This window comes from Lissotriton vulgaris, chromosome 10 (assembly GCF_964263255.1).
Source record: "Lissotriton vulgaris chromosome 10, aLisVul1.2, whole genome shotgun sequence".
In the NCBI taxonomy this organism is placed as follows: Eukaryota; Metazoa; Chordata; class Amphibia; order Caudata; family Salamandridae; genus Lissotriton; species Lissotriton vulgaris.
In genome coordinates this window covers 268,024,077-268,050,519 of record NC_141698.1, presented here as the reverse complement: position 1 = coordinate 268,050,519, position 26,443 = coordinate 268,024,077, and the positions used below count along the sequence as shown (strand labels likewise).

Below are 26,443 nucleotides of genomic sequence, written 5' to 3'. Positions count from 1 at the left end.
TGTAGAAAAACAAGGGTTGAAAATAAGGATGGAATAAATCTCAAAATCCCACCTCAAACAATGATGAATAAAAGAAACTGTCTCCCATTAAATAAAGGATAAGGCACTGATGAGACCTAACAAGAATTTCCAAAGAGGGAATCGTAAGTTCAGCCCACTTCAAAAAAGTACCTACTTCAGTCTTCAGTATACAGTGAGAAGACAAAGAAAATCGCATAGCGCAGACGATCTAAACAATTTGTATCTACATTTTGATATCTTGAGATCTGGAGGGAAAAAAAAAGAAAAGTGGAATATATCTGGCGTTTTACAGTTTTATTAAAACTGTTCATCTTTTTGCGCCAGCTCTTCGAAAGACATGAAACAGGTAGCATTTCTTCAGAATAAAGAGAGAGAGAGGTCTCAAAGGCAGGGTTTAATTCGCTGCTAATAAAAAATGTAATACAGGATTCCGGGAAAAAGCTATTGGTGCTCAATGAGGATCTCAAGAAGGGAATGATAAAGCCATTACGAAATAATCATGCAAGATTGAGGAGTAATAAAATTAATTTAGCTTTGGTAGAAAGACCTTGAGAGTGGGTCTCTATTGAGATAATTTAAGAATCACCTTAGCACAAATAGTTGGCAAAGTCATGATACAGTAACCGTTGTGCATTTTAAATTACCGTCAGGAAGGAGATTATTCATGCTTGAACAATATGGACTAAGTTGCATGTTCACCAGATAACTTAGCCGTCTTTCTATCGATTTGTCCATGGGCCAAGTAGGTTGCTAAACACAGAATATCTAAAGAAAATTTTAGATGAAAAGGAAATAATTTGTCTCCATGATACGTGGTTATCGAGTGACAAATTATCTTCAATGGGTTTGCCCACATTTTACAGAAGCAAGACAAATTTACATGAGGTGTCCTTTTGGGGGAATGCTTACATTAAGTTCGACGAAGACTGCTAAAGGAATTACACATATATGTTCAGAATGTGAATGGATCCAGAATATGCTATAAACTTGTATACAAATTCAGCATCCATTTAAGCTTTAACCCTTTGGGTGCTCATGACGGAATGGTTCCGTCATGAGCACCAGTGCTAATGACGGAACCATTCCGTCAGGAGAACAGGGGCACTAAATCCCTCTGCTGCAGGCAGCAGAGGGATTTCCCTTTTTTTATTGGCCTCAGGAGGTTGGGGAAGAGCTACCCCAACCTCCCGAGGCCAATTTGCATTTTCTGTGCAATACCGATCGCGCGCATGGTGCGCTAACGTCATTGCAATGAAAATGAAACTGAAACTTAGTTTCAGTTTCACTGTTTCAGTGCTTTGGGGCTATCACAGCCCGAGCACCGAAACACTTGGGAGAGGTATCATTGGAAAGGGGAGAATCTCCCCTTTCCAATGGTACCCTTCCCTAGTGGACCCCTGCTTGCGCATCACCCCAGGAGGGCGATCCCCAAGCAGGGATCCACCCACTAGCCACCAGGGAGGTGGGAGCGATCACTTGGGCAAGAGCCTTTGCTCCCCCCATATAATGTGGGTACAGTCTTAATGCCGCACCCGGGGCTTGAAAATGATGCAGCCATACCCCTCAAATAAAACAGAAGAGTTCTCCCCCCCCCCTCCCAGGAGGCAGGTGGGGGCAATACCCCAGATCTGCCTCCTGGGGGGTGGGAGGCAGAAAGCCCACTAAGCACCAGGGATTATTTTTTTTATATACATAGGGGTGGGGGCTGCCCAGAATGGGCATATCAGTGCTCCCACCCCCAGAAAAATGCTTCTGTCTTTCTGCCCCCCCCCCCCCCCCCTCCGGAGGCGGAAAGCCCACTAGGCACCAGGGATTTTTCCCCCCAAAGTTTGGGGTTTGGGCTGCCCAGAATGGGTATGCCAATGCCCCCACCACCCAAAAAAATGCCACAGCGATTCTGACTCCCTCTAGGAGGCAGGTAGGGACAGCAGCTCCTGATTTGCCACTCCATGGGGCATCAAAGAGCCCACTAGGCCCCAGCGATTATCCTGGCTTTTTTATGCATGTGGTGGGGGCTGGCCAGAATGGGCATATCAATGCCCCCACCCCCAAACAAGTAGCCACAGTCTTTCTGCTCCCCCCCTTGGGGGCATATTGGGGCAAACACCCCCCACTCCAACTCCTCCCCCAGGACGGCAGAAAGCCCACAAGGCACAGACCGGCACATAGGGAAACCTAGCAAACCAGTAAATTTTTGAAAACTAGACACCAAGGGGAATCCTGATAAAAAAACACATTTTCCTCACATTCCTGTGATGGAAAGTTCTGGGATCTGTGTGGATCCACATAATTCCACCCTCCGTGCATTCCCCAAAGTCTTCCGTTAAAAATGGTACCTCACTTGTGTGGAAAGGCCTAGTGCCTGCGTCAGGAAACGGTCCAAAATGCAACATGGACACACTACATTTTTACAGTGAAAACTGACCCGTTTTGCGGGCATCTAGGGAAACCTACCAAATTCACAAATTTCTAAAAACTAGGGACCCGGAGGAGTGCAGGGAGGTATGGCTTGCGTGCATCCCCCAACGTTTCCGTACCCAGAAGTAAGAGTACTCCTATAGAACTAAGCTACTGCTTTCTTGTCGCTGCATGTAGCAAATCGTAATATATATATATATATATATATATATATATATATATATATATATATATATATATCTATCAGGGCTACAGTATAGGTTTTATCTAGGCACATGTAGAATGAGATAGTTCAGGTTAACACAAGAATAGGCAGCTAGAGGAGGAGCTTAGCGCGCATCCAAGATGGTCGCGTGAGCAAAGGGCTTCCAGGACCCTCGTCGCTTCCCGCATATATCCTGTCACTAATCCTGATACAGACGACGGGTTATTATGGACATGACCCTGCTGACATAAGAGCTCTTTTCAGGAATCGATTTGGATGCCGGGAACCGGACTTACTCCACTCCAACAGTTGACGGCCTACACCGAGTAGCAGCCCGGGACTCGAGTCCCCGAGATACCCTGGAGGCAATTGAACAACAACGGCCAGTGGAAGTCGACTGGTGCCCTTGGCGTACTTTCGGTTTCGTTTTCTGGCTCTTGTTTACTGAAACCAGCCGCCCTCTGACTTTGTTGGATCATGGTCTAACTTTGTATTGTATGCTTGCCTGCTGCGCCTCGTCTTTTGACTTTTCTTAGCTTGATTCGTGAGGAGCCATTCACACCAGGTCCCAAAGGCCCCTCCGGGGCGCTTCGCTTAACATGGCAAACAAGCCTGAAGGTGAGAAGCGGACGACCAAGACCACGCACCGAGGGGGTGCGATTTAATCCAATATTATGGATCGCTACACTCGCCCTAAAGGATCCCCCAGTGGTAGTGGTAAAACCTCGGACGAGCTTGGAGATGGCTCCCCAGTTACGGAGGAGTTGACTCTACGAGACGTCATGGGCCCCATTGCGAGTATGAAGACATCCATGGGCCACCAATACGAGACATTGGCTCTAAAGCTTGACACTGTGGCTATTGATGTCAACTTGATCAGGACTGATCTGGCGAAGACCAATGAACGGGTCAAGTCTTTGGATATCAAGACCGCCAGTCTTACGACCGACATGTCCGATCTCCAAACCGAGGTTCGTAATTTACGATCATCGAATGATCTGCTTGCCCGCCGGCTGGAGGACTTCGAAAGTCGAGCAAGGCGCAACAATGTACGTATCATAGGGGTTCCGGAGAAGTCCACTGAGTTGACGACGGATCTTCTCGTGGAGGACCTGATATTGAATCATCTTGCCCCCAAGGGCCTCAGTAACTTTTTTGCGGTGGAACGTGCCCACAGAGTTCCGGGTGGGAAACACAAACCAGGCACCCCACCACGGCCCATAATTGCCAGAATTTTCAATTTTAGGGATAGAGACGTCATCCTGCAGGCATCAAGGGCTAATGGCCCCACGAAATTTGAGAATGTGACTGTTGGCTTCTACCCAGACTTCACTCAATCTGTACAGAAGCAGAGGATGGGATTCATGGGGGTGAAACGGAGACTGAGAGACATGGGCTTGAAGGAATATGCTACTTACCAGTATGCATCTGTTCTTGGCATAGAGGGCTGCAGAGTGGTACATTATGAATAGATCGCCATCTGGTGTTGGGCTCGGATGATTGCACTTTGTTTTTCTCTTGGAGAGTCTTTTGTATCTTGGTGACTCCTCCCTTGGTTGGTAGTGCGCATGGGCATCGGCTCCATCCTTAGATTGTTTTGCCATAGTAGGGTTAGATGGAGTAGTGTAGTAGAATACAGATAAGAATGCCCATGTAAGTGTATCTAAATAAGATAATGTTGGAACAGACACAGGTTTCCGGGGAGGCTGGGAGGGCATGTACCACTCTGCAGCCCTCTATGCCAAGAACAGATGCATACTGGTAAGTAGCATATTCCGTTCGAGGCATATGGGCTGCAGATGGTACATTATGAATAGACTATACAGCAGTTCTCTCCCTAGCGGTGGTCGCCAGTGTCTGTTGCAACTGTCTGAAATAAAGTTTTTAATACTGCTTGTCCCACTCTAGCTTGTTGTGTTGTGTGCACATCTACACAATAGTGTTTTGTGAAGGTGTGCGGTGTAACCCAGGTAGCTGCTTTGCATATGTCATCTAGTGGAATGTTTCCCAAGAATGCCATAGATGCTCCTAGTTTACGTGTAGAGTGAGCTCTAGGAGGAACAGTTAATGTTCTCTTTGCTTTTAAGTAGCATATTTGAATGCATTTTACAATCCATCTGGCAATGCCCGCTTTAGAGATGGGATTGCCTTTGTGTGTTGGAGAAAACGCAACAAATAGCTGTTTTGTCTTTCTGAAAGTTTGTGTTCTTTCTATATAGTACAATATGGCCCTTCTAACATCTAATGTATGTAGGGCTCTTTCTGCTACTGTTTGTGGTTTTGGAAAGAAAACCGGTAATTCCACTGACTGATTGATGTGGAATGCTGAAATTACTTTTGGTAAGAATTTTGGGTTTGTTCTAAGAACCACCTTATTTTGGTGTAACTGCATAAATGGTTCTTGAATTGTAAAAGCCTGCAGCTCACTTACTCTTCTAAGTGACGTGATAGCTATGAGGAAGGCCACCTTCCATGTGAGGAATTGTATTTCACACCTATGCATAGGTTCAAAGGGTGGCCCCATTAGTCTGGTAAGTACTATGTTGAGATTCCAGACTGGGGAAGGTGGTCTTCTTGGTGGAATGACTCTTTTGAGTCCTTCCATGAAAGCTTTAATTGCTGGTACTTTAAACAGGGAAAGATGTTGCCTGTTTTGTAGGTACGCCGCTATAGCTGCGAGATGAACTCTTATAGAGGTATATGCTAAGTTACATTGCTCCAAGTGTAGTAAATAGCAAATGATTTGTTTAGTGGATGCGTCCAGAGGGTTGATGTGCTTACTGTTACAGTGTATAGCAAACCTTTTCCATTTTGCTGCATAGCATGCTCTGGTGGTAGGACGTCTTGCTTGTTTAATGATTTCCATACATTCTGGTGGTAAAGCTAAATATCCAAACTCTATGACCTCAGGAGCCAGATCGCTAGGTTCAGTTGTTTGGGATCTGGGTGCATTATTTCTCCATGGTTCTGTGTAAGATGCATGGGTAATAATCTTAGCTTTTGATGTGGTACTTGTGAGAGTTGTAGCAGTGTGGTGAACCACGGCTGCCTTGCCCACGTGGGTGCCACTAGTATCATTGTCATTGAGTGTTGCTGTAGCTTCCGAACCAGTAACGGAATTAGTGGTAGAGGAGGGAACGCGTAAGCAAATTTGTTGGACCAATTTATCCATAGTGCATTGCCCTGGGACCGTTGGTGTGGGTACCTGGATGCGAAGTTTTTGCATTTTGCGTTCTGATGATTGGCAAACAGATCTATCTCTGGTTGCCCCCATTTTTGGAAGAATGGTTGCAGTATTTGGTCGTGCATCTCCCATTCGTGTACTTGTTCTGACTGTCTGCTTAGGATGTCTGCTATCTGATTTTGAACTCCTGGTAGGTGTTCTGCTAACAGATAGATCTTTTGAGGAATGGCCCATCTCCAAATGTCCTGTGCTAGTTTGGATAGTTGGAGAGAGTGTGTCCCCCCCTGTTTTTTAATATAATACATTGCAGTCATGTTGTCTGTTCTGATCAGGACTGCCTTGCCTGTTACTTGCATTTGGAAAGCTTTTAGTGCTAGAAACACTGCTAATAGTTCTAGGTAGTTGATGTGCAGTTTCTTTTGCTGCACACTCCACTTCCCCTGCACTGTGTATTTGTCCATATGCGCTCCCCATCCTGAGAGCGATGCGTCCGCTGTTATTATCACTTGTGGAATTGGCTCTAGGAACGACCGTCCCTTGGAAATGTTTTCTGTGTTCCACCACTTCAGAGAGCGATACGTCCGGTCGTTTACCAACACCAGATCTGTAATCTGACCTTGAGCCTGATTCCACTGTGTCGCTAGACACTCCTGTAGTGGACGCATTTGTAGTCTCGCATGTGGTATTAGCAGTATGCAGGAGGACATCATGCCTAATAGTTGCATAAACACTCGTGCTGGTAGTGAGTGTTGTGGTTGAAATCTTTGTATTAACCCGACCATTGTTTGTATCCTGATTGGGTTGGGGTATGCTATTGCCTTTTCTGTGTCTATTGTAGCCCCCAGGTATTGCTGAATCTGGTTTGGTTGCAGGTGCGATTTTTTGTAGTTCACCGTGAACCCTAGGTGGTGCAGCAATTGAATTGTCTTCTGTGTGTTGTGAAGACATTCTTCTTTTGACTTGGCCTTTATTAGCCAATCGTCCAAGTATGGGAAGACATGTATTTGTTGTCTTCTTAGGTGTGCTGCCACCACAGCTAGGCATTTTGTGAAAACTCTTGGTGCTGTTGTGACACCGAACGGAAGGACTTTGAACTGATAGTGTTGTCCTTCTAATACAAACCTTAGGTATTTTCTGTGGGCTTTGTGAATTGGGATATGAAAGTAAGCGTCTTTTAGATCCAGTGTAGAAAGAAAGTCCCCTTTCTTCAGTAAAGGGAGTACTTGTTGGAGCGTGACCATGTGGAAATGCTCCGAATTTATGTAAGCATTGAGAGGTCTGAGGTCTAATATTGGTCTTAGGGACCCGTCCTTTTTGGGGATTAGGAAGTATAGAGAGTATACTCCTGTTCCTTGTTGATCTTTTGGGACCTTCTCTATTGCATGCTTTTGTAGAAGTGCTAGTACTTCTTCTCTTAACAATGTCAGATGATCTTGACTCATTGGACGCTGTTTGGGGGGGATGTTTGGTGGGGTAGCTGTGAGTTCCAGGCAATAACCATGTTGGATAATTTGTCTCACCCACTTGTCTGATGTGATGTTCTCCCAGACAGGTAGGAACTGTGATAGACGTCCCCCGACCGGTGTTATGTGGTCTGGGGGGAGTTCTATGAAGTCACTGTTTTGGTGTTGAGGCGTTGCGGTTGTTATTGTTTCCGCGGCCTCTACCCTTGTTGTTGTTACCTCTGTAACTGCCTCTTGAATTACCTCTGGGTGATGTTGGTGTGAAAGAGGTGGATTATTGATTTGTTCCTGTATTCTTTGAGCCCCCTCTATAGGTGGATCTACGAAAGGAACCTCTTTGTGTTGGCTGTTGCAATGCTCCCATTGACTTAGCCGTTTCTGTATCTTTTTTCATTTTTTCTAAGGTCTCATCTGTGCTTGAACCAAACAGTGTCTTTTGATCAAATGGTTTGTTCAGTAGGGCCGTTTGTACTTCCTGTTTGAATCCTGAGATTCTAAGCCATGCATGTCTCCTTAACATCGTCTGGCGTCTAGGGCGCACTTAATGGAAGTATTAGTTATTATTTTACCTTCCTGTATTAACTGATCTGCCTTTTTCTGATGTTCTTTGGGGAGATGTGTGATGAGTTTTTCTAATTCATCATAATGTGCCCTGTCATAACGTGCGAGTAGTGCCTGTGTATTGGCTATACGCCAGCTATTTGCCGCCTGTGATGCTACTCTTTTGCCTGATGCATCTATTAATTTTGACTCTTTATCAGGTGGAGGAGCCTCTCCTGTAGATAATGAGTTTGCTCTTTTACGAGCGTTTGAGACCACCAGCGAGTCTAGAGGTACATGCCCTTTAATAAATATTGGATCCTTTGGAGCCGCCTTATATTTTTTATCAATTCTTGGGTTTAACACCCTAGCCCTCACTGGGTCTTTGAATATTTCTTCTGTGTGACTGAGAAGACCCTTCAACATAGGAAGAGTACCTGATGTTCTTTGTGCATTAGGTAGAGTCTCTAACAGGAAATCCTCTATTTGAGGTTCTGTATGTATATCTACTTTATGATATTTTGCTGCCCTATTAATGAGCTGCACAAACCCTGTGTTATCATCAGGTGGTGAAGGCTTTGAGAGATATAATTCTGGGTCGTTGTCCTCATCTGACCCTACGTCATAATTTTCCCATGGGTCATCCTCATCTGGGATGGTTTCGTCATCCCCTTGAGGTTCTCCCTCCCCTAGATCACTGTCTACATCAGACTGAGGTGTAGCTGGTCTTGGTGTGGAAGGTGTAGGAATATTTGGCCTAGTGTGAGGAATAGGAGAAGAGGGTGTGACTTTAGGTCGAGGAGAAGCAGGAGGAGTTATATTTGTCCCCATTGTTCTCTTTTTTGAAGGAAGAGATTTATCTTCTGTCTGTTCATTCTTTCTCTTCTTCGTGACCACTTTGCCAGTTTGCGGATCGATAAACAAGATCTTTTGTTTGGGATCTGTCTGTTGCTCCTGAATCGGTACCGAAGGTCCTGGTTCCGAAAGGTGCTTATGTTTTCGATCGTCAGTTTTTGGTGTTTTCGGCACCGAATGTGTACTCGATTCCGACTTCCTGGGTATTGAGTGGATCTTGGACGATAAATCATATTTATGTTTCGACATGGAATGTTTCGATACCGAGCTTTCCCTTGTATGTAGCCTCGGTGCCGAAGTCGATGTCGCCCTTTTCTCGGATCCGACATGGTGGGAGTCCGAGTGTTTTGGTTTTGGTTTCGGTTTCGTTGCCGGGCCCGAGGGCGGGGCGTCGGAAACTTTTTTCTGCGGTTTGACCGGGCCCGAAGGCGGGGTCGTTACCGCACGGGGTCGGTTTTTCGGTAAGGGGACGTCGTCACTCACGGTTTGTTGCTCGATGAGTTCTTCAACCTCCGACTGGTCCCCTTCCGACCCCGACTGATCCTCTTCTTCCTCAATTTGCTCGTCTCCGAACAGCTCCGGGATCGCCTCCGACTGCATTCTGGAAACCTCGTGTCTTCGAGCTCGACGATTTCTAATCGTTAGCTTGGAGGAGAATGCTGCGCAGGCTTCGCAGTCCCTGGATTCGTGTTCAGGCGATAGACAGAGGTTGCACACCTCGTGTAGGTCCTTGTGTGGGAACTTAGCACCACACGTTGGACATTTTTTGAATGGAGTCCTTTCCATGGACTCCGGGCTTGACTGCGTCGAGAAAGGCCTCCTGTTCTTCGACGTAGATCCAAGTTTTTCTCTTCGATTTTGAATTTGCAACGCGTCGGAATGGAAATGAAACACGTTCGATAACAATACCGTCGAATTGGAAAGGGAATACGCACCGATAAATCACTTTCTTCTGAAGTTGATCTGGAGCGTCTCGATCCTCATCCGAACCCGATGGCGGAAAAAAACAATCTAAGGATGGAGCCGATGCCCATGCGCACTACCAACCAAGGGAGGAGTCACCAAGATACAAAAGACTCTCCAAGAGAAAAACAAAGTGCAATCATCCGAGCCCAACACCAGATGGCGATCTATTCATAATGTACCATCTGCAGCCCATATGCCTCGAACATATGCTTTGCTCTTCCCTGCTCGACTCCGCATCGAATATAATGAACGAGCACTCTTTTTGGATCGGCCTGAGGTTTTTAGTGACTGGCTGGATACTCTACCGACGCATCGAGACCACCCGGAGCAATCTGGAGGCGCAGATGGTAGCCCATTGAAACAGGAGGAGTGAGTGATGACCGGCGTGTGCAGTACGCGAACTTTGCAGAAGTGGTTTGATGACTTTTTGTGTTTGTAAATACAGTGGTATATACCCAGAGGCGGTAGGGGAGACGGGACTCTTCCTCCTCCCGGGGTGTTTTTCTCTCTTTTTGTAGACTAGTTTTAGGTTAGGGCGACAGGCACACTGCAAGTTGGGGTGGTTCTTTGGACTAACGCAGGGGTGCAGGGTGGGGGGTTTGTTCGGGAATTTTCTTGGGGGTGGCGGGGGGAACTTTGCTTTATTTTGTACTGTTTAAGAGGCAACGTATCACTGCATATTTTGACTTTGGTGTCCGTTTCGCTGTGGGATGGAATCTGCCTTCATTCCTGGGATGGGGGGTAGGGGGTTGAGGGTACTAAGTTGGAATGTTAACGACTTGGGAGACAGGATCAAACGGGGGATAGTGCTACAGTTTTTGAAACTTCTTTCCCCTGATGTAGTGTTGTTACAGAAAACGCATTTGATAGGGAACACATGCCACGCAATGAATAGGCGAGGTTATCGTCTAATCGCGCACTCGGGATTCACCACTGGTTCGAGGGGGGCTGGGGTTCTTGTTAGGAACTCACTCCCCTTGGAAATAGATGATACTATCCTAGACGATAGGGGATGGTATGCTGCTATTACTGGCAGGTGGGAGGGGAAGACGATTTCCATACTCTCCGTGTATGTTCCGCCAGGTTTACAAACTACGACATTTGCTGATTTGGGGAAAGTGGTGTTGGGGTTCCCCGAAGGGATTTTGGTTGTGGGTGTAGACTTCAACTATGTTGTCTGTGATAGGGAGGATCGCAGCCCCCCTAGGGATCTAGCGAGATCGCAATCTTGGCTGGGTAACTTCCTGGAGACACTGGGTCTGTTGGATTGTTGGAGGCTGATGCACCCTGGACAGGCACAATACACTTTTCACTCTGGTGCACACAGGAGCCTTGCTAGGCTTGAATATGTCCTTATGCCGGCGGCGCAAACCGTCTCGGTGAGAGAGGTTAGGCACCTGGCCAGTGGTATTTCGGATCACTCCCACTGTGGCTTTCCATTGATATTCAGCTGGGGGCTGGGGGTCGAGTGGCCCCGATTAATCCCTGGCATCTCCGTAATCCTAAAACCCGGGCGGGTGTGGTTAAGTCTATTGATCATTATTTCGCTGAATATGTGGGGTCGGTGTCCTCCTCCATTTCACTATGGGAAGCCTTCAAGGCGGTAATCCGGGGTCAAACTCTGTCGTTGATTGCTTGTGCAAAGAAAAGCAAGAATGAGGAGGTAGTACGACTAGAGGCTGAAATCACTGATTTGGAAGGAGAGTTGGAGTCTGGTGCCACGCAGGAGAAGCTGCATGCTTTAAACCTCAAACAGTTTGACTATAGAGCCCTGGTGACCGATGCGGCCAAGGCTATGGGTCGTGAGCAACAGGGGGGACTGTATGATGTGGGAGATAAAGCGGGGAAGTTGATTGCCTGGTTGGATAAAAAGGAAAGACTGAATCGTGTTGTGCCTGTTATAGAGAGCGCAGATGGAGTTCGAGTGACTGATCCTGTGGAGATAGTGGAGGGTTTCGCGCACCATTTTCAAAAGGTGTATGCGCCAGTCTCAGACAGACCGGAGGAGGACTCGCACTTATTGCTTAGAGATATCGCATTGCCTTGCTTGTCTGATTCTGACAGAGAGCTTATGGAGGGGGAATTTTCCATAGATGAAATAGCGCTCGCTATTCGCTCCATCCGCTCGGGAAAAGCTACTGGCCCAAATGGTATTCCCATTGAATTGTATAAGCTGTGTCCGGATAAAATGGCTCTGTATCTCCGTGAGATGTTACTGGAGTCGCGAGATGTCGGGTCCCTTCCCCGAGACCAGAGACTTGCGTCCATTGTTGTAATCCATAAAGAAGGGAAACCCCGGGACCTATGTGCGTCTTACAGACCAATATCACTTCTGAATGCCGAACCTAAGGTGTTGGCAAAACTGCTAGCAAACCGGCTAATAAAGGTGATCGGCGACCTGATTCATCCGGATCAGTCCGGATTCATTCCACACCGCAATACCGCGCTGAACCTGCGTCGTCTTCATGGCGTCCTGGCGAGAGCTGAGTCGTTACGTGAGCCGGCCAGCTTGGTCTCCTTGAATGCCACAATGGCCTTCGACACTGTGGAATGGCCATATTTGTGGGCTGCTCTCGCGAAGTTCGGTTTTGGCCCAGGGTTTATCGGTTGGGTTAAACTCCTTTACGAGGAACCGCTGGCCCAGGTGGTGGTTAACGGCAGGGTCTCGGAACACTTTGTTCTCGGGAGGGGAACGCGACAGGGATGCCCTTTATCTCCACTGCTCTTCGCGCTTGCTTTAGAACCACTAGCTGCTTGGCTGAGGTGGGAACCGCCGCTCAAAGGCATTAGGTGGGCCCCCAAATTTGAAGACCGCATATCACTATATGCAGACGACATTCTCCTATACCTCACTTCCCCTCGGAAGTCACTGGGGGTACTGTTTGATGTACTTAGTTCATTCGGGAAGAACTCCGGCCTAGTGATCAACTGGGCTAAATCTAGTGTTTACGTGCTCATTGGGGAGGTACCCCCCTTGCCCGATACAGATATCGCAGACCGGTTTTAAATATTTGGGGATTTTCATATCGCTGGACCCTGCGGTTCGGTATGAACGCAACCTGCTTCCTCCGCTTCTTCGGCTTAAATCCGACGTAGCGGCTTGGTGTGGCCTGCCGCTGTCCCCGGTCGGGAGAGCTGCTTTATTCAAGATGATGTCCTTACCCCGATTTCTATATGCCCTCCAAAATACGCTCGATCTCGTACCTGCCAGCTATTTTCGGGAGATAGAGAGCCTACAGAGGCAGTTGATATGGGGCGGGCGTCCTCGCATTGCCCTAGCGAAATTGACACTGCCCTGGTACGATGGGGGCATCGCGTTACCAGACATCAAACGTTATTACTGGGCATCCCAAATGAGTGCAATCAACCATGCTATGTACGGCCCCATGCAAAATCCTGCATTCGAAATGGATAAATGGCTGCTGCCGGGAGGGAACTACAACATGGCGTTATACTCCAAATCGACTGGCAGGAAACTTACGGGACCCACTGGGGTCGCGGTGCGGGTGTGGTGTAGCGCAAACGCAGCTATGGGATGGTCGGACAGATTGACCCGTGCGACCCCACTCTACGCAGCTGAAAAATTGGGTAGTCTCTGGACCACGAAGGGCTTCGAAAAGTGGGACCTCATTGGAATCAGTAAGGTCGGGGATCTTTGGGTCAAAGATAGGATCAAGACTTTTGAGGAGCTGCAATCGGAATATGCGCTCAGCGATAGGGAGTATTTCCGTTATATGCAGATCCGTCACGCACGTGGTTCGGTTTTCCCGGCCGGAACCTTGATTCCAGAATCTTATCCTCTTGAAGATAGGGCGCTTGACGGGCACGTCCCGGATAGCACTATTTCCCTAATATATAAAAAACGTATTAATGATCGAACGGATTTGCTCTTGCAGCTTCCGGAAGCTTAGACCGGTGATGGACTGGAATTAGATGATGAGGATTGTCAGGCTGCAATATCTTCTCCTAAAGAGGTCGCGATTCCGGCCGTCTCCGCCTGGTGCAATTAAAGATCCTAAATCGGATCTATATAACAGGTCCCCGGCTGCTGCGTATGGGTTATTCTGTGGATGGGTTGTGTAAGCGTGGGTGTGGTATGATGGGTACCTTCCTCCATATCATATGGGAGGGCCCTGATGTGGTGTCATTTTGGAATCGTGTGCATGCTGTTATGGAGGAAGTTACAGGAGTCTCGTTGTTGCCTGAAGCCCGACGCTGTTTACTGAATGTATGGGAACCAAATGATTATACTGTGGCACAGACGCAATGGGCTACCCTTGGGAACATGGTGGCTAAAAGGGACATAGCACAACTGTGAGGGTCCCAAAGAGCGCCTATGTTCTCAGCTTGGGAAGAAAACATGGATTGGTGCATGTTTAGGGAAAAAACTGTGTATGTCGCACGTGGCAGACCTAAGAAGTGGGGGAGAATATGGAATCAATGGAACCTATAACGTGGGGAGATCTGTACTCCTCCTTTTGTAGATATCCCGGAAATGTCGCAATCCCCATAGCCTAACATTCCTTGTACCGTATAGATTCTTGCTGATGAGGTGGTCACGTGCTCCTCCCCCCCTCCCATGGCTTCATCTACTAACATTGCATATATTGTTTCTTGATACGGCTCTCCCCCCCTGGGAAGGACACTCACCATATAGTCTCTTTTGCCTCCCTTTTTGTTTTTGGTTTATTTATTTATATAGGTTTAAAATGTAAAACCTCAATTTCATCCTGTGCAATATTATATGACTCTCAAGAACAGTATGCTGAATCGCTGCCGGGCCCCCGGGCTTTCAGCTGAAGAGCTGTGTATCAGTGCAATATCATGTTTCTGTCTCGTTTAAGCGACGGCCGGCCCCTGTGGTTGTAGGCCCGCAAATGTATTATTGCAACCGTAAATAAAGGTTTTCAAAAAAAAAAAAAAAGAATAGGCAGCTACGGGATAATTTGCACACTGATCTTTGACAATAATGCGGGAATTAAGTGATTATAAAGGAAATGTTTTAATTGTATGATTTTCTACACGTGTGTGCCATGATGAATGTTTTATATGTTAAATTGTTATGGTTTTAAGAAACTAAAAACAATCAATTGGTATACTTTACTTACTCTAACATCATGCTTGAGGTGAATAGGCGGAACACTTGACAAAGCACAAAGCTTGCAATCGCATAGAAACAGGAGATCTCCTTTCTGAGTTTGTAATGCCTGTGGTGATGCTGCCAGTGACTAATTCCAAGTAGATGTGATCTCTCTATGCATGGTACTACCACAGAAATAGCAGTGACTGAAAACTTGTACAAAATTGATGGCAACTCACCGGCCTCCCTGCGATCACACATCCTTCTCATGCCTGCTTCCTGCACACTCCTTTTTGCAGCAGATGGTTTTACCGCAGTGAAGGGGCTGATGCATTCATTTTCAGAAAAGCCACTCACAACCTTCTGCAGCCTACTGATGGCAGAATAGGAGGGCTCAGCTACAATAAAAGATGGAAAGTGGTGAGCAAATACACATACTATAATTGGTGGCATTTAAATACACACATGGTTGTATGACCATACAACCCATGTATTTACCACGCATATGCCTTTACTATGATCATCTTTACCACATAAGGTAGGTATAGTTAAGGTAAGCTAAACATATAAATATATATATATTATATATATATATATTCACTGAAAAAAACAAAGTTTACAGAGCTGTTAGACTTAAGCCCAGATTTCACTCATACAAAACCAGTGAAATTCAGCAGTGATAGTACCCTGAGCTAACTATAACTTATGCCCCGTAATGCACTGCTCATGACCTCACACATTATATCACTCATGACATGGTCAATAACATCACTGATGACATCTTAAATGACATCACTGATGACATTACTGATTACATCATCCAGTGATTGTGAGGGTTATCTAAATGTTTTTGTGTGTTAAACGTATATACTATGGTACCACAAACGTTACATTTGTATACTTTGTGTACTAATAATGAGTGATTCCTTTTTTAATATAGTTTATGAGTCGCTGTGTGACCGTGTGTGTGTGTCTGAGTGACTGCACAGGTTTGTTAGTTGCTGTATGGGTGTATAAGTGGGTGACTTAGTGGTTGTGTGAGGAGCTGTACTGGTGAGGGAGTGAGTGTGACAGTGGCTCTAAGGGTGGATAAGTGGGTGTTTATTAACTGTATGGGTGAGTGAGTAGGTGTTGGAATGGTTGCATGAGTAAGTGACTGGGTGTGTGAGTGGCTGTATGGAAGAGTGAGTGTCTGTGGGACTGGCTGTATGGATGAGTGAATGGCTATGTGAGTGGTAATATGGATGTGTGAATGGGTATTTAGGTAGTTGTGCGAGTGGTTGTATGGGTGAGTGAGTGGCTCTGTTGAAAGCCTGTATGAGTGAGTGGGTGTGTGAGTGGCTGTACAGGTAAATTACTGTCTGTCAGTACCTGTAAGGGTAAGTATGTGGCTGTGTGAGTGGCTGTATGAGTGAGTGCCTGGTTGTATGATCAGGCTCTGTGAGTAAGTGGGTGTGTGAGTAGCCCTATGGATAAGTGAGTGGTTGTATATGTACTTGTATTGGTCTGTGAAGGGGTATGTGAGTGGTTGTGTGAGTGCGCATATGAGAGGTTGTATGGGGATGTGAGTGGTTCTGTGGATGATGTCATCAGTGATGTCATTTGAGATGTCATCAGTGAAATCTGAGCCTAAATATAATGTCCCTGTAACCTTTGATTTTTTCACAGAATTTCTATGTTCCTTTAAATTCTTTTTTCTAACTATAACGTCCCTGTAACCTTTGGTTGTTTAAGTGAATTTGTAAGGGGCTTTTAAATATAATTTATTAACTGTAACCACTAACCTTTGACACTGAGTATGTGAATGAGTGCATGAGTATCTTATTGGGTGTATGAGTAGGTTTCTAAGTGGGTGTAAGAGAGTATGAGTGGGGCTGTAAGTAGGTATTTAAGTGTGTCTGTGAGTAGATGTGTGAGTCTCTGAGAAGAACTGTGGGTGAGAGAGTATGAATGATTCTGTAAGTGGGTGCATGAGTGTCTGTGAGTGGAGTATGTGTCTGTGTTAGTCTGGGAGTAGGTGTATAAGTGAATGTGACTAGGAGTCTCTGAGTTGTTATGTGAGTGAGTGCATTAGTACCTGCGTGGGTTCTGCTCACTTTCGGCTTGTTTTCTGTAGACATGGGCGGAGCTAAATTACGCAGACGTACCGAAAATCTCCGCTATATTCCACGGATTCCATGAGCGGGTGGAGTATTGCTCAGCCACACCTAATGAAGTCCCCTTGGCTGCTGAGGGTCGTTAGGGGGCCAAGAACCCCATTGTTGCCACCTGTTAGTCCCCCACAATGGGACAGCTGAGACCTTATGAGAAGCCCCGCCCCTTTCTCAACTCCTCTGTAAAGGGCCTCCTGGTGCACTACTGGTGGTGGGGGGGGGGGGGGTGAAGTCCCTTTGGCTGCTGAGGGTTGTTGGGTGCCCAAAATCCCTATTGTTACCATCAGTTAGTCCCACACAGCGGGATTGCTGAGACATTGCCGGAGGTCACGTCTCCTTTCTCAACCACTTTGCAAACGCACCTCCTGGCGCACTACTGGTTGGGGGATGAACTCCCTTGGCTGCTGAGGGTTGTTAGGGGTCAAAAACCCCTATTGTTGCCATAAGTAAGTCCCCCACAAATGGACTGCTGAGACCTCATCGGAGGCCTTGCCCCCTTTCTCAACCACTCTTCAAAAGCGTCTCCTGGTGCACTACTTGTTCAGGGATAAACTGCCCTTAGCAGCTGAGGGTTGTTGTGGGGTCAAAAACCCCTATTGTTGCCACAAGTAAGTACCCCACAGCAGGATTACTAAGACTTTGTCAGAAGCCCAGCCATCATTCTCAACCCCTTTGCAAAGGCGCCTCCTGGTGCACTACTGGTTAGGGAATGAACTCCTCGTGGCTGCTGAGGATGGTTGGGGGCCAAGAACCCCTATTGTTGCCACAAGTAAGTCCCCCACAGCGGGATTGCTGAGACCTCGTTGGACGCCAGGCTTTCTTTCTCAACCACTATGCAAACGTGCACTCCTGACTGGGGAATAAACTCCCCTTGGCTGCTGAGGGTTGTGGGGGGGGGGGGCAAGATCCCGGATTGCTGACCCAGTGGAATTGCTGAGCCCTCATCGGAAGCCTGCCCTCTTTTTACAGGAACTCTGCTAAGGGGCCTGCTGGAACACTACTGGTTGGAGGTTGAAGTCCGTTGGCTGCTGAAGGTCGCTGCGGGCCAAGAATCCCTATTGTTGTCACAATTAAGTCCCTTACAGCGGGATTGCTGAGACCTCGTCAGAAGCCCCACCCCCTTTCTCAACTGCTCTGTAAAGGGGCCTCCTGGTGCACTACTGGTTGGAGGATGAAGTCCTCTAGGTTGCTGAGGGTTACTGGGGACCAAGAATCCCTATTGTTGCCACTAGTAAGACGTCCAGAGCGGGATTGCTGAGACCTCGTCAGAGGCCCCGTCCCCTTTCTCAACCACTCTGCAAAGGGGCCTTCTGACGCACTACTGGTTTGGGGGTTTAGTCTCCTTGGCTGCTGAGGATCTTTGGGGGCCAAGAACCCCTATTGTTGCCACCAGTAAGTCCCCCACAACGGGGTTGCTGAGACCTTGTCAGAGGCCCGCCGCCTACACAGTGGTTGGGGTTTGGCTTTACTCATAATAATAATATATGTCTAAGCATATGAACCCTGTTTAGCAACATTAGGTTAATGAAAGCCACTACAACTAAAACACAGCCATAAAATAATGTTGGTATATAGTAAAAATCTCACCATTCTCGGAAGACCAGCTGGTGTCGTCGCTTATGACAGAGTCCCCAGAACCTGCATTACTGTCATTCAAATCTCGCAGTGGGGAGGCCTCTTGTAGGACAAGGAGAGTGAGAGAGAGTTTATAAATCTTTCATCAAAAGTATGACTTTAATAGCAGAATCATTCGTTTTCATAAGCACATCTTTGTTGCCATTATCTACATGTGTTAGCATGAGCTAACAGAACTGCTTTTTCTTCTCTTACAGAACACTTTTTATGTTAACTGCATGTGCTACAATCAAAGACTACTTTGACTGGTCTATGAGCTAAATAAAACACGCAGATAGATAGGTAATTTCCTCCTAAAGTTCAGGAGGGCTAGAAGGAACTTATCAGAATTCAAACTCATGAGACTGAATATGCTGCAATAGCAGCTATTTTCAGTCCTTGAACCAACAGAACAGTCACTGTAATCTGAACCTTACTATTAATAATGAGCATGCTTGGTAAATAATCATTCAGCAGGGTTTAAGGTTACAAGTATGTTGTGTTTATTGAGAGGATTATGTTGGCAGCTCTCATTGGCATTGCAGGGGCAGGTACTTAGGCCCGTCATAAACGGAATTCACCAGCTTTAAAATGTGAATTCTTTCTATTTGCACCACTGTGCGGTAATGTTTTGGTCTACCCGAAAAAACAGATATCAACATTCATATTGAGATAAAAAAGGGGGTTTTCACAGGGCCAAATAGGATGTAGGCACAAAACAGAGAGCACAATCAAATAAGGGTGAGTGTCTAGAAAAGAATAACATTCAAACCAAACACTACCATTTACCAACTCCACTTGTCTGCCACTAAAACCACCTCCAAACATTCAGTGCCACTAAGGACCTCAAGGACAGTACACCTCTGCTTCCATATTTGCCCCCATTTTTGGGAGCTTTTAAAATGTTATCAATGTCAAATAATGGAAACAATATTATGATTAAAAAAGCAAAAAAACAACCCCCCCAGGTTGGTTTAGAACGGGTCATGAACATATGATGTGACAGCCAGATGAGACCTATGAAATAACAAATAAATACATGTATAAACTGCTGCCATCTTTAAGCTGATATACTTAAAGACACTTCATATAGACAGACAAGAGTGCTTCAAAAATAGGTCTGCACTTTAATCTGTATTGCTGTGCGTCACACACAGTCCCCAAAGCTAACTGCAGAGTGAAGAACTCCCATTCATACCGTTAAAAAAAGCAACCTGACTTCTTCTTATAGGCCTTTTATCCGCCATTCCTCGTGCAATTTCCTGCATTGTTCGGCTCGACGTGTTGCTCTCGGAAACTGGCAGGTGGCGGGTGAGCTTCATCAGGCCATGAAGGTGGCTGTTGCCACTGGCATCACCTAGGCAAACAACAAGAAAGATTGCTTTCGGAATACATAAACAATAGAAAACAGAAACACACAGCAAAGGTGTTGCTTCCAAAGGAATATAAAGATTGCAATAACCCTTTGAATTATCACATTGTTTTGCTGAAACAAACTGTTTGTGTATTATAGAGAGCAAAATACAAGACAGATTGAAGAAAATTGTCTCAACTGATCGACAGGTAATATGAGAACAGCTAACCACTCAAAATATTTTGTTCATAGCAATCAAGTAAACAAATAACTAAGTCTGGTATTGTAACTTGAAAGTAACGGTCTAGTTGGTAAATAAGGACGAACTATTCATTCATTAAAATTGGTGAGATAGGCTAGTGATTAAGATTAAGAAGGATTTTAGGATGGCGTAGTGGAGTCATGTAGTGGTGAATGAAGCTTTTCCGTACTCCTAAAACAATGTGATATTGTATTTAAGAAAGTACATTGCGACGGGGAAAGGGAAGATGGCAAGGTCCTAGTCTTATAAAGAAGACAATACCTAAATAGCTGTGAAAACCTGGCTTCATGGTGAAAGCCCAGTGTAATGATAACGGTGGTTAAGGCCTGGCCTTGTGTTGATGCCCAGTATAAAAGATACTCCACTGCTCATGGATTGCACGTTATATAAATAAGAAACTAACTAGAGTGATTCCTGCGGCGAAAAGCTGGGAATCATAGGGACGCATTTTTAAACTGTTATTCTTTGCTCGTTTAAAAAAATCTATTCTGTCACCTCACCTGCCTTACTCGCTTCCCCTGCAGGTCTCGCGTTCTCCATGCAGCCAATTGAGGGCTGACTGGGGACGTGGGATCTCGTTCACGGGCGCATTTTTGACGGGCGCCATCTTGGGGGAGTGGAGGTCGGCGGGCTAGTGTTGCGGGCTACACTGGCCATAGAGTACTAAATGACCTCCTCAACGTGCACGCTCAGCGGATGCGCGCAGCGGACGCGCCGATGGCGCGCAGAGGCAAGCCTGTCTGCGGCTGTCCGCGGCCGAAAGGGGCCTGGGGCCAGAACCCCTACTCAACTTCATCACGGTCCTCTCAAATACACTCGAGAGGCCCTTCTGTCCCTCCGGTATAGCCACTGCACTTAAGATGCTCCCCTGAATTGTGATTTAAGCCCTTTACACTGCTATGGCTGTGGCTTCCCCCAATCACCTTCCATACATAACATAAAAAAAGAGTGTTGTAGATCCTGCACAGACCTCCCATCTGAATAAAAACGCAACAAATCTCTCAGAATTTACCTTCTTTAGCCTCAACTGTAGATCACTTCCAAGACATAAAAGAGACATCTACGATCTACTCTCTGGCTCTCAACCAGATGCTGTCTTACTTACCGAGACATGGCTAAGTGATAGCTCTGGCCCAGATATAGCAATTGCTCTTCCCCAAATTACACCTTCCTGGGTAGAAACCGTGTTAGCAAAGAAGGAGGAGGGATAGCAATTATTTGTAAAAACAACTATAAATGCGAATGGAATGACCTTGACTTCCTTGACTGTGAAGTCAGTCTTTTTAAATTGTTGCTCTCACCCAATTTCACCATTTCAGGAGCTCTTATCTATCGCCCCCCAGGACCAGTTAGTTCCTGGGCTGCCTCATTCCCTGATCGCATCACCCAGCTCTTACTACAGGTTACCAACTTCTTAATCGTGGGTGACCTCAACATACACCTTAACAATACCTCCCAACCTACTAGTGTGAATCTTATTGCGGACTTAGCTGCTCTGAATATCACCCTCTATAACTCCGGTCCCACGCATAAAGCAGGCAATTTGCTTGATTCGATCTTTTCTAACCTCACCACCGTTTTATGCAAACCTGCCATCCCCATTCTTTGGTCCGATCATTTCTTGGTCGAATTCCAAATTAAATATGAGCAACCTCTAAAAAATTTGTTATTCCCAGCCAGGTCCAGTAACGGCAGACATTGGAAAAACTTGGATATTAACAAACTTAACCTCTGCCTTGAAAACACCAGACCAGTAGCCTCCATCACTACTTTAGATGAAGAAGCGGTCATCCACCACTGGCTTAGCTCATCTATTGACTCATGCCTACCTTCGTCTAAAAAGAAATAAAACAACCACTACCCTCCTGCTCCGTGGTTCTCTGAACCAAATGCAAAAACCTAGAGAGACATTGGCGCAAATACTATGACCCTAAAATTAAATCATTGTATAAATCAGCCCTTAGTAATTACCATCTACTCTGCAACAACGCTCGGGCAGAGCACGCCAATCTAACTATCCTAGAAGCCCAAAACTGCCCCCAAAGTACTTTTTAAAGTTGTCAAAGAACTCTCTGGTGCCGCCTGTCAGCCTAAACCCCCTTGCCATGACTCTAAACAATGTGATGATCTTGCGGATTTCTTTGTCAACAAAATCGCTACTATCTATGCTTATTTTGATAAACAGGCACCCACCTTAACAACTCCTCCAGCCGATGGTCTCCCAACTAAACATCTCCCTCAGGAAACCACATTAACCATTAACTGCATTGGCCTAAACAAATGGACTCTACTCGAAACCACTACATTTCGTAACATCCTGTGTAGCATCAAATCACGGTCCCCTAATGATCCATTCCCCCCTTCAGTTTTTTAAACTTTGAATCATTCCACACTTCATTTAATTATGGAGTTATTGAATATTTGTTTATCTGAAGCTAAAGTCCTGGCAGACCTTGAAAAATGCAATGATTGTGCCCCTGTTGAAAAAAGCAAATTCGGACCCAGAGGTACCATCTAACTTCCGCCCTATCTCCCTTCTCCCTATCTTCTCAAATATCCTGGAGAAGCATATTAACGTCCAGCTTACCAACTTTGCGGAGACGCATAATGTCCTTCATAACTCCCAGTCTGGTTTTAGGGCAGGCTTTTCCACAGAATCAACATTGCAGGGTGTCACTGAAAATATCCGCCTATAGTCGATAAAGGAGAAACCGTGGCACTTATTCTTCTTGATTTAAGTGCCGCGTTCGACACGGTCTACCATACCACCCTCCTAAAAACCCTTCAATCCTGTGGCATCACTGGCCTTGCACTCAAGTGGCTATCTAGCCTCCTATTGAATAGGACCTTCCAAGTTTTTTCCCCTACTTCTAGCTCCAAAGTCCATGTTTCTCAGTATGGAGTCCCTCAAGGCTCGATACTGAGTCCCTTGCTCTTTAACATATATGTCAGCCCTTTGACTAGAATAGCTGAGCAAGCTGGGCTTACAATATATTCTTACGCCGACGACACCCAGATTATTTTCTCACTTTCAGCCAAAACTAAGTACAACATCTCTATGCTCCGTTCTGGGTTAACAAACAATGCCGACTGGATGCAGGCCAATAAATTAAAACTTAACGGCGGGAAAACCGAACTCCTCCTTTTCGGTAACAACAAACACCTCTGGGGCCCTCAACAGTGACCGTCCCAGATGGGATCTCCCCGCTTCCTGTGCAATCGCTCGTAATCTTGGCATCATTGTCGATGACCAACTGACAATGAGGCAACAAGCGGTTAAAGTAGCCTCCACCTGCTTTGTCATCTTAAAATGGCTGAGAAAAATCTTGTGGATGCTTCCGCTGCCTACCCAAAAAACTGTAATCCATGCCCTTATAACATCACAACTGGATTATGGAAATGTTTTATATCTGGGCGCAAGTAAGGAAGTGCTACGCAGGCTACAGGTTGTACAAAACTCCGCTGCTCGATTGCTCTGCAAATTCCCCAATAGAATTGCAATCTCAGCCTCATTACGTGACCTCCACTGGCTTCGGATTAACAATCGTGCCAAATTTAAAGCATTATGTTACATGCATAAGAATATCTCTGGCGAAGCACCTCAGTACTTAAAGGCCTTGGTACACCAATATCGCCCCCCACCGCCTACTTCGATCCTCTAACCAGCACAAATTCCAAACCCCTAGGATCAGACGAGTCAGAATGGGCGGACATTCTTTCTCCTATCTGGCTCCCTCACTCTGGAACTCTCTTCCCTATCATCTATGCACTGAACAACACTATCCCAAATTTCGTAAAGACATAAAAACGTGGCTTTTTAATCAATAGACCCCTCTCTTTCTACTATCTAGCTTTTCCTTTTCATCCTTTCTGCGTTTCCTAGCGCCGGGAAAAATTTGGGTAGCTGTTGCGCTGTACAAATGCAATAAATACATAAATAAATGAACAAGCTCGTCTCAATTCAGTACTAACTTGATGAGTAACTGACTCAATGACTAAGAACAGAGACAAAAAATCTTAGAGGAAGGCAAATCTCCCTTGGGTCTAGATTTCAACAAAGACGCATATCCTGAACTACACCAAGGTACTACAAGTTGAAATCTATTTCCAAAAGAGTTGATATTGCATAACGTTGAGGGATAGGTACAAGAGAAAACATGAACAAGTAAAAACACACAAGGAAAAACATGCAGCACATTCACAGAAAGACGGAGAAATGAAGCACAGGAAGAAAACAAGGCAAAGAAACATTCGGTCACCGAGTGAACACATTCATGAAGTGGCAGAATGTACTTTCTGGTGTTTTGGTATCATTCAGTTCAGTTTATAAACTTTATTCGGATAAAACATTGTATCCATAAAAGTACGAAATGGTAAAAAACAATATAATTGGCAGGAGAAGAGTGCCAAAAAATGTTAATAAGAATTAACACATTACAAAACACAATATAGCAAGCTCAGGGTTATATGTAAAATGAAAAATTCATTATCAACAGTTCTAGGCTCAACCATTCATCATTTAAAAACTCAAGAATTGAGCATTGTCTTACGGGCCCTGGTAGCAATTCTCAAGAATGTGCTTAAACGAAAAACCAGCTCTTCTTCATTCAGGGCAAGCATACTTGAGTAGGCAGAATCCAAGTTTAAAGGCCTGCTTCTGTTGAAAAAAGGGTAGGGAAGCCCCTTGCTGTATTTCATGTAATATTTAAAGAAAAGTAGAAAATGGCGAGTAGATTGGCCACTCACCCAGTCACATGGGCAGGGTTCTAAATCAAGTTTTGGGTGGTACCCAAGAGGAAAACACAATACGAATTTAACTGCCCCTGCTCTCAAGCGGAATAGAAAGCTCCTTTCCCAGTAACTCATGGGTAAAACAAGATAATTTGGTAGAGGGTGGCAGTACCACTCCAGAGACATACAACTAGAAACAATGGATTTCTTCGATTCTAATGCAGTTCTTTTGGTGCTATGCAGCAGATAAAGGGCACTTCTGAAGTCTTTGCGTTTTTGTGCAGAGTTTCAGCTTTAGCAGGATTTCAAAAGATACAGCCTTTATTAATACTACTTTAACTCTGTTATACTCCAGATAGCCAGGGGATATCCATTCCCTTATCACACTTCAAACAATCAGTGAAGATCTCTCTGGTAGGAGTCGCTGGCTCATTCTTCCAGATCGATAACCAGAAAAGAGCTGGTCGGGCACGTATAAAATCAGTAATATCATTTAAATTGAGTTCCTTGTGGCATACATATTGTGGAGTGGAGATTGGGATACCAAACAGTTTCCTACAGAATCTGTTTTCTTCCTGCTAAATGCAGGTACTATTCCCAATACCCCATAGCACAGCTCCGTAGGTGGCCACTGGAACACATTGTAATTAAAAAATGTTTGAGATAGCTAAAATAGCGCCTGTGTTCTTTGGACCGGGAAAGCTAAAAATTAAATTGATGGTCTTTGAGAACTTGCTCCCGGAATGGGCAAGGTGCTCAGTCCAGGAGCCGTTCGCATCAAAGTCCACCCCAAGGTAGAGAAATTTGCAGGTGCTTATCAGTTTTTGACTACCAACAACAATAGAACTGAGCTGGCGACTCCGGGGTGCACAGGACATTAAAAATGATTTACTAAAATTGACTCTTAGGTCCAAACGATCCATGTATTTAACAAAGACTGTACTAAAGTGCGCAAAGAGTTAGGGGTGCGGCATATAAGAACTGCATCGTCAGCATATAATAACACAGGAAGGGGGTTTCCATTAATCATAGGGGCATCTTAGGACATGGATACTAATGATTCATTAATGTAAATAATAAAGAGAAGGGGGGCCAAGACACATCCCTGTCTGACCCCCCCTTCCAACCTTAATTGGCCCTGAAACCTCTCAACCTCTGCCAATCCTCACTTGTGCCTGAAGATCTTTATGAAGATATGCCAGGAGATGGACCAAAGGCTCATCCAGACCATAGGCCAACTGGATTGCCCACAGCCTTGACCTATTTACAAAGTCAAAGGCTGATGACAAATCCATAAAGGCCAAATAGACTGGAGAGTTCTGTGCGACGGTGTATTTCCCTATTATAAGGCTGAGGTTAAGGCATTGTTCGTTAGTGCCGACCTTGCTGAGAAAGCCTAACTGGCAGGCCTCTAAGATTTTACATTCCTCTGAACATTCCAGGATCCTATTATATAAAACCCTACCCAATATTTTGAGGGTATTATCGATCAGTGAAATAGGCCTGTAATTACTGGGCTGCGACCAATCTCCCTTTTTGAATATAGGGAAGATAAAACTCTTCGGCCAGGTAACGGGTAACGGGGCATACATTAAAA

The 26,443-nt window shown here is 45.5% G+C and overlaps 1 protein-coding gene across 1 annotated transcript in view; it reads right to left on the bottom strand.

Annotated features, from left to right (window-relative positions):
* The window catches only part of LOC147685096 (uncharacterized), a 1,199,247-nt gene that overhangs the window by 174,203 nt on the left and 998,601 nt on the right, over positions 1-26,443 (bottom strand). The window contains exons 32-34 of the mRNA XM_086940986.1: positions 19,698-19,856; positions 18,473-18,562; positions 14,972-15,130 (exon numbers count right to left, since the gene is read on the bottom strand). Of these exons, the coding sequence (XP_086797112.1) occupies positions 14,972-15,130; positions 18,473-18,562; positions 19,698-19,856 (408 nt within the window). The remainder of the gene's footprint in view (positions 1-14,971; positions 15,131-18,472; positions 18,563-19,697; positions 19,857-26,443) is intronic.